Source organism: Myotis davidii, unplaced genomic scaffold (assembly GCF_000327345.1).
Source record: "Myotis davidii unplaced genomic scaffold, ASM32734v1 scaffold478, whole genome shotgun sequence".
Classification (NCBI taxonomy): domain Eukaryota; kingdom Metazoa; phylum Chordata; class Mammalia; order Chiroptera; family Vespertilionidae; genus Myotis; species Myotis davidii.
In genome coordinates this window covers 434,928-443,754 of record NW_006289570.1, presented here as the reverse complement: position 1 = coordinate 443,754, position 8,827 = coordinate 434,928, and the positions used below count along the sequence as shown (strand labels likewise).

The 8,827-nt window shown below is 47.1% G+C and overlaps 1 protein-coding gene across 1 annotated transcript in view; it reads right to left on the bottom strand.

Annotated features, from left to right (window-relative positions):
- SVOP (SV2 related protein) overlaps positions 1-8,761 on the bottom strand; it is a 33,142-nt gene extending 24,381 nt beyond the window's left edge. Inside the window, exons 1-2 of the mRNA XM_006762028.2 lie at positions 8,472-8,761; positions 166-326 (exon numbers count right to left, since the gene is read on the bottom strand). Of these exons, the coding sequence (XP_006762091.1) occupies positions 166-326; positions 8,472-8,506 (196 nt within the window). The 5' untranslated portion in view covers positions 8,507-8,761. The remainder of the gene's footprint in view (positions 1-165; positions 327-8,471) is intronic.
- Between the last annotated feature and the right edge of the window lie 66 nt (positions 8,762-8,827).

Here is an 8,827-nt window from a genome sequence, read left to right as displayed (position 1 = left end):
TGTAGGTCCAGCTCACACTTTCAGTATCACCCCTGTGCCCTCTGGGCCCTCCTACTTGCCTCTTCACGAGATCCCCCTGAGAGTGCCACCTGGGGAGGCAACCCAGGCCCCTCAGAGCCCCTGACTGTGGCCTGGGCTGATGCCCCCAAAGCAGGGCCCCCTCACCGTCGGTGGGATTGGCAAACTCCTTGGGCACAGCTGCCCCATCGTCTAGTTCGACCGCCTGTAGGCCCGTGCGGACCCCTTCGATCTGGACCTCATGCTCTCCCGAAGCCGCGTCGTCCTCTGACCTCGCACTCTCGCCCGTGCGACGAAATTTCACCACCCTAGAGGAGAGAGCAGAGCTGGTCATGAAGGCTAGGACTCCCCCTCAACAGCCTAGCTGCACAGCTCTTGTGCCCAAGACAGGTGAACGGCTTCTTTTCATGGTCAGGGGAGTTGAATGGGTAGGAGGTTGACATTTCTATTGAGGTGGCCTTAGAGGCTGACAACTTCCAAAGTCATGCATCAGGGCTGCCACATACGGTTGTATTGGGCACCGCACAGCTCCAATGGGGCTCCAGTCACATGGTAGGCTATGGGACTGGGGAGATCTTTATTCTGGACTTCAATAGCTTGGGAGCTTGTGTGTTTCAGAACTGAGACTCATCTCTCTGTAGCAGAGATAACAATGTGGTCACCTGAAGGTTACATCATGCCCACAAGAAGTTGCCTACATGGGATTTTTTTTTAAGTGGATGTTACTTTTTTTTTAATTGAAAGAATTCACATGAAAAGCAAGACTTCTGATGTATCTTAAAACAGTGGGCTATCTGGCCATCTGGGGCTCCTATCTCTCTAAGGCCGTGGTTGGCAAACTGCGGCTCTCGAGCCACATGAAGTTCGTTGGCCCCTTGAGTGTGGCTCTTCCTAAGCCTTAGGAGTACCCTGATTAAGTTAATAACAACGTACCTACCTATATAGTTTAAGTTTAAAAAATTCGGCTCTCAAAAGAAATTTCAGTCGTTGTACTGTTGATATTTGGCTCTGTTGACTAATGAGTTTGCCGACCACTGCTCTAAGGATATAGTATGGCTAGATCTGGTCAGTGTGGTCCCTGTCAATGGGATATTTCAACTCTGCAACCCACAGGGTAAGGGGTGGTGTGAAATGGGTTCCAGGAAGGAACTCTCTGTCCCCAAGAAGCAACCCCAAAATAAAAGCATAAACAGTCCCCCAAGGCACCTATCTGTACAAGACGAACACATCGATACGTATTAGGCAAAGGAAGGACATGAACATTTATGCGCATTCTCACTTCGTTTTCAGGGATGAAGGAAAGGTCAGTGAGTCACCCTCCACTCTGAGGATAGCGTCCGAGAAGGACATGGCTACATAGCCCCAAAATCTTCCTTGACTACGTCTTTGATCGCATCCTCTCCTCGAGGGCCGCCGGGGGGGTCCTTCTTTCTGTCGGTGACTGACAGCAACCACTGCAACCTTTCTGGAAGGTGACCTGTGACATCTTTCAAAAGGTAACATGCTCCGTGCGCCCACCTAGAATGGCGGTGCAGGCAGTTCATTGTCCGGGTAGACCCAAGCAGGCGACGATTCATCGCCCACAGAACGGCCCGCTGTGGATTCTTAGCTAGCCGAGTGTCAGGCCCAGGGTGTGCACTTTCCATCGATTACCTTATTTAACCTTCACTTTCACTATCCCCATGTTCCGGATGAGGACGCTGGAGCACAGAGGGCTGGGAGCTCGTCCAAGGTCACACAGTGGGTGTGTAAGCCAGGCTTTGGCAACGCCACCTGCCCTCCCGGCGTCCCCACTCCCAGCCTCTCTGCTGGAGCTATTCTCCGCTGAAGCTCACAGGCTGTTTGCAGCGTCGCATGTGATAATTAACCTCTCAATGTGACAAGTATGAACAAACCCAGAAACCATCACGGGGAGGGGCGGAGCGACAGAGATGATGGCACAGCCACTTAAGAAAATGTCTTCAAAACCGTTTGTAAGCTGATCTGTGTCACAATAGCCAAAGACAAACACAATCCATGTATCTGTCCGTCAGCGGACGGATGAACACAGTGCGGCCTAAAAAGGCAGGGAATTCTGACGCGTTCTGCAACATGGGTGAACTTCGAAGACGTTACACTAAGTGAAATAAGCCTACACACCAGGACAAATAGTGTGCACCTCTATGAGGGGGCAAAAAAGAGTCAAATTCACAGAGATAGAAAGTAGATGTAGGAGGGAGGGAGGATGGGGAAGTTAGTGTTTAATGGGTATAGAGTTTCAGTTGGGGAAGATAAAAAAAATTCTGGAGAATCGACAGTGGTGATGGTGACACAATGTGGATGTACTTAATGCCACTAACTATACACTTACCATGATCAAAATGGTCAAGTTTATGTAATGCATAGTGTATCACAATAAACACACATACATACGCATACACACAAGTTGATCTGTTAAGAGCCATCAGGATAAAACTGTTGGGCTCATTATTAAATATGCTAGAGTATGACCCTGTGATCTAGGTCCTTGCCATGAAGACTTGAGTGTGGTCGCCAACCAGAGGCCCAGTGTCCCCTAGGGCAGCGGTCGGCAAACTCATTAGTCAACAGAGCCAAATATCAACTGTACGATGATTGAAATTTCCTTTGAGAGCCAAATTTTTTAAAATTAAACTATATAGGTAGGTACATTGTTATTAACTTAATTAGGGTACTCCTAAGCTGGCCTTTGCTAAAAACGTGGTATTTTGTGGAAGAGCCACACTCAAGGGGCCAAAGAGCCGCATGTGTGGCTCAAGAGCCACGGTTTGCCGACCACTGCCCTAGGGGATCATTAGAACTGCAGGCCGGAGCCCTGACCCAGGCCTACGAGGTCAGCATCTGCATTTTAACCAGGTCACCAGGCAATGCGTGCACGGCCACGTCTGAGAAGCGCTGCTGTAGGTTATTGAAGCTCCTATAGCGGAGACAGTCTGGAAGGAGGCGTAGTGCTGAAGACCGGTTGCTTCAGGGAAGGAGGACTGGATGGAAATGAGGATTTCCTTGCGAGGGAAAGGAAATAGTCTTCACTTTTGTTTTGGACCCTTCTGTCATGGTTGCATTTTTGAACCTGGGCATCTGTACATTAATCATAAATATACGTAACAATCGCGACTCTTTACAGAGCCCTTGCTGATGGGGCAGCGTCTGCTGAGCATGTTACGTCTGTGAAATGGGAACGATGACGGGCGTGCAGGACCGTCGTGAAGTGTCACTGAGCCTGATGACCGGGCAGTTGCAGGCCAGGAGTCAGTATGAGCTTGCCTCCCACCCGGCTCCACTCAGGCCGCCTTTCTGCCTTGAGCATGGAGTACGCTGACCTTTGCGGAAAGTGACCTTGAGAAAGCGGCTTAGCTCCCTGCAGTTTTACGCCAGGATCTGCTCCCAGTCCTCCTCTGGCTAAACACAAGAAGCCAGGGCACCTGTATTTATGAACACTTTATTTATTTATGAACACTTGCCTTGAGGCAGACATAACAGGGGACCTTTGACATTAAATTAGATTCGGAAAGCTGGGCCTCATTTTGAATGGATCGGGTTTCTAAAAGTACCACTCGAATACACAAGCCAAGACTTCCCAAGAAAGAGAGAGAGAGAGAAAGAAATATGAAAGAAAATAGCAGTGACATATGTTAAATATATGAGGGCTTCAAAGCAGGCTGGCTCGCAACACCCTGGCATTTGTGGGGTATAGATAGCATATAATTCACCAAAATAGTTGGGAACATTTATTTTACATAATTCTGCTGTTTAAAGGAGAGATGAGCTTGAGGAACTAGCTGTCAACAGTCAAGATCTTGTTTGTACCGTCATGAAATTCATTCACTGCATACCTTAAGTTAGGCTCTGAGACTCGATTAGGGTATTTTAGACAAGAAAGGTTTTTTTTTTCTCTTTCTATCTGAGTTTCTGGACTTCTATCCCCTAAGTTCATGAAGCTACCAGACTGAAGGAAAGCTTAACTCTCTTTGTGATGATCTCATGGTGCCACTTAAAGTCTTGTGTGAAGAGATGTAGATAGAGCGTCGGCCTGCAGACTGCAGAGTCCTGGGTTCAGTTCTGGTCAAGGGCAGAATAGTTTGTCTAAACTAGGACCCTTTAGAACAGTGGTTCTCAGTGGGGGTGATTTAGTCTCCCAGGGGAAATTACTAATGACTGGAGACAGTTTTGATTGTCCCAACTCAGGGAATGGTGGTTGTGACATCTTGTGGGTAGAGGCCAGGGATGCTGCTAAACATCCTATAATGCATAGAACAGGCCCTCAAAACTAAGTATTATCTGGCCTAAAAATGTGAATCGAGTCAAGGTTGAGATTTAATACAACCCTGTATTAAAGAGTAAAAGAGAAGGAACCAAGATGGCGGCATAGGCCGCCTCCCACAGCCACATCAAAATTACAACTAAAATACAGAACAACCATCATCCAGAACCGCTGTTATGGGGTGGGGCCACAACATTAGTAACAAAGAAACAGAATTTCCGGAGGATGAGGCCCAGACATCAGGTTTTAAAAAAGATTCCCAGGTGATTCTAATGTGCAGCCAAGGTTGAGAACCACTGCCTTAGAGTGAAGGTAGCTACCATGTGTTTGAAATGTTGAGGTCTGAGCGGCTTTGAACGTGAGGTTGTAAAAGGCTTTGGTGGGTTAACCTTGAGGTTCCCTGTGCTCTCCCTGCTTTTTGCCTGAAGTGGGTGACAGTGAACCATTTCTCCTTGGTTAAGTGCTACCAAGGGACTGATTTTTCAAATTTCACATATTTTATTTATAAATTATATTTATAATGTGTATTATATTATTAAAGTTACTTCACATACTGACATGATTTATGTTTACATTTTTTAATTATTTTGTTTAAATCCTCATCTAAGGATATTTTTCCATTGATTTTTAGAGAAAGTGGAAGAGAGAGGGAGAGAGAGAGAAACATCGATGTGAGAGAAACACATCCAATTGGTTGCCTCCTGCACGAGCCCTGACCAGGACCCAGGCCGGGGAGGAGCCTGCAACCAAGGTACATGCCCTTGACCGGAATCGAACCTGGGACCCTTCAGTCAGCAGGCTGACACTCTATCCACTGAGCCAAAACAGCTAGGGCTATGTTTAAATTTAAATAGCCACATGGAGCTAGTGAGTACTGTATTATATATTGCAGCTCTAGGTTATAAGCTTCTCTTATTTAGTTGTAGAGTCTCTTGTATCAAGGATGGCGCCCAAGTAAATTGAATAAATGAATACATGAATCAACCCATCCATCCATCAATCAATGTAGTCTGCAAAATTTGCTTTCAAGAAATCATCCCAGAAAGGAAAGACCCAGAAAAGTCTAACCTGCACAAGGTCCCACAATAAGACAGAACTAGATACAAAATCTCAGCTTCCGGAATGTCCCGGAACACGGTGTTGAGCCTGAGTGCACAGCAGGTGAAAAGCACAGGTTGTCCGTGGTCTCACATGAACCATCCTGGAGCTATGTGAAGGAGGCCCAAGTACAAGGAAGGACTGTTTTCTGAGGCACCCTCGTCCCCTTCCCCCTCCCCTGACCCGTAAACTACTTAGCGGCTTATTATCCATTAACACTTAGCCTCCCGTGGGACCGAGCCTGTTCCAAACCCCACTCTTGCCAACCCTCTAGAAGGCACTCTGATTCTTTAAACCATGTTGCTCTCAGGAAATGTGCTACCTGCAATCTGTGGGTAACATCCACAGGGTGTGGCTTAAATCCATCTCAGTCGTGATTTGTACCCCACTCAGCGTCACGTGGCTGCTCCTTTTACTTTGTTTATTTTAAATAAACCGAGGTCAACACATTTCAGGGCTAATTTTGGCTCCTTTCAAATGTAATTTGGGTTTTTCAGAGGACAATTTTTGGAAGTCCAACATAAGAAGCCTATAGATTCTGCTTTTACCAGTGATCTTTCAGATGTAATAATAATAGTGAATATGTGTTGAATGTTGTGTGTCTGTCAGGTATGTAGCACACATTGTCTCACTTTAGCTTCACAATAACCCCATGAGCCAAGTACAATTGTGACCCCCATTTTATGGCCAGGGAAACTCAGAATCAGAGAGGTTAAGTCACTTGCCCAAAGTCACATAACCAGGAAGTGGCAGAGTCAGGATAGGAACCCAAGGCCCTTACTCAATAGCCAATACTCTTAGCAAGTACACAATTTTGTCTGCCTCCACCTGCTGGTGGCTCAGGGCCTTGGTCGGCTGTGGCTGCGTCACTCCAGTCTCTGCTTCTGTGTTCACTGGGACTCTTCTGTCTGTGTCAAATCTCCCTCTGCCTTTAAGAACACCTGTCATTAGATATTGGTCCTACTCCAATGCTTCAGAATAGCTCATCTCCAGATGCTTGGCTTTCCCCCCAATAAGGCCACATTTAAAGAAGTCAGAGAAAGATAAATACCACATGATCTCACTCATTTGTGGATTATAGAGAACAACATAGACTGATGAAAAGGGACAGACCCAAAGACTGAGAAACAGCGATCAGGCTATCAATCCCCAGAAGGAAAGTAGGGGAGGGCGGGGCTAAGGGGAAGAGATCAACCGAAGGACTTGTATACATGTATATAAGCCAAACCAATGGACATAGACAACAGGGGGATGGGAGAATGAGTGTGTGTGTGGTGGGGAGGTTGGGGGTTAATGGGGGGGCTGAGGACACATTTGTAATACCTTAATAATAATAATAATAAAAAGAAGAAAAAAAGAAACATAAAACTGGGATTTGGGCAGAGAGAGACTTACTTTTAATTCTTGTGTTTCTTTTTGAACTTGCCCTATCTATAGATGATATAGTGCTTTATCTTATCTATTGACATAAAATGAATTATTTTTTAAATTTAAAGAAGTAAAACCTTCCTATTATTTTGCCTTTTTTCATGAAGGAAGGACTTGTCACGATAGTGTCAGGCTCGCATACCAGTAAATTAAATGCACGTGAATCTTTGAGTAACTCGCCAGGTTCACATGCTCTGACATTATTTGAAAATTTACCCCAGGAAAACGGCAGCTCCGACACGAATCGTATATTAATGTGAGGACCAAATTTCATATTTCAGCCTCTACATTATTTTTTTTTCGCCTGGGGATAACAGGTTGGCTTTGAACATGAGACTTATTTTCCATGGAAGTGGTGTGTTTTCCTTGAGAGATTTGCGCTCAGATAGGTGCATTGTTATGGATTCAGACACCGACCTTTGGAGATGATCACTGAGCATCCTTCAGCATTTGTGAAAGAATGCTGGGTTACATAAGCTAGGCTCTTTGTGGATCAATTAATGAAAGCCTAAAAGTAACGTCTGAATTAATTAAACATTGGAAATGAAGATTAATGTCACGCTGATTGAGAAGTAGATATTGCAATATCCTTCAGGACTCGGAGCCTCAGAGAGCTGTGTCAGTCACACTAAAAGTCACTTGGGAGAATGCCTCAGTGGCTTAGCGAGAGAGAGAAAAAAAAAATGTTCCAAGTCAAGAAAATACACACATGCGAACAATATCGTATCCTTCCCAACAAATCCAAATGGTGTCTGCTGCTGCCATCCGAATGGCTAGCGCTTCTAAAAATTAAAACAACAGTCCCCCCTTAGTGTGCTTTTTCATGCCCATCTCAGACTCTTGGGATTTGCTTACGAAATCACCGTGGGCTTGCAGTAGGAGACCTCCCTAAGCCCCCCTGCGAGGCCCCTGACCTGTCCTTTGCTTGGTTGTATTTCCTCAAAGGTCTCAGAACAAATTTGGTATCGCTTTAAAAATGCCCGTCCGCTAAGCAGTGTGTTGCTGATGTTCCCAAGGAAAGCTGTTGACAGCGAGTCCCACTCTAGCTGTTACAAAAACCTTCCATTCAGAAGGAGGCAAGAGGTTTCAGCCAGGGTGCACAGCCCTCTCATTCACACGCCTCCTAGACAGCCGGACGTTGCCCTGGCCTCCCCTCTGGGAAGGCATCTTGGCTTTTCAGACACCAGTTTCCAACATCAGTCATCACCCCCCTTCCAGAAGCCCCTGCAGAAAAATTAGGAATTTCACGGCACACGAGAAGGGCTGGGAAGAGCCCATGTCATTGCATGGACTCGTAAATTCAGCCCATCTTGCAAAACAGCGGCGAATGCTTTCCGAAAACACAGACCTCAAAATCCCTTTAGGATGGAGAGCAATTAAAAGGGGGCGGGGGGGACAGAACAGCCTGTGGATGCCCCATAAGATTCTGACGGATCTGGAAAAAAAATAAAAAATACAAATCGAACTGAGTCAGATACAGAGGCTGGGCTCCTGGGGTAGGAAAATGGCTTTTCTCCTCCAGGCCTAATTCTCTCCTCTGAAACGGTTCCCTTTAAATTCAAGAAGCCACGCCGCGATGCCCCCCCTGCAGGGTTTCATATTTGCAAGGAAAGACGGCCTGCCTCTCACTCGCCCCCCTGGTACTCACGGCAGCTGCCTGAGCTGGAATAAGTCCTCCTCCATGTCCGCGCTGCGCCAGGACGAGCCCTTCTCATGGCCCTTACATGGTGGTGGTGGATGACGGGCGGTCGGGGTTTCAGCACCGGGGGTGCCGGACAGCTCCCACGCCGCTCCCTCCCTCTGGCGGCAGCTGTTGGGGGGGGGAGGCAGCCGCCGGGGGAACCAACCCACGAGACAAAGCCTCCGCCGCCTGGAGACCGCGGCGAGAGTGGGCGGAGAGGAGGGGGCGGAGGGCAGAGCAAGCTGTGCGGGGAGAGGGGGCGGGGAGAGCCCTCTGGTGAGAAGAATTGACTGGCTCTCTGTGGCTGGGGGGGGTTTTATGGG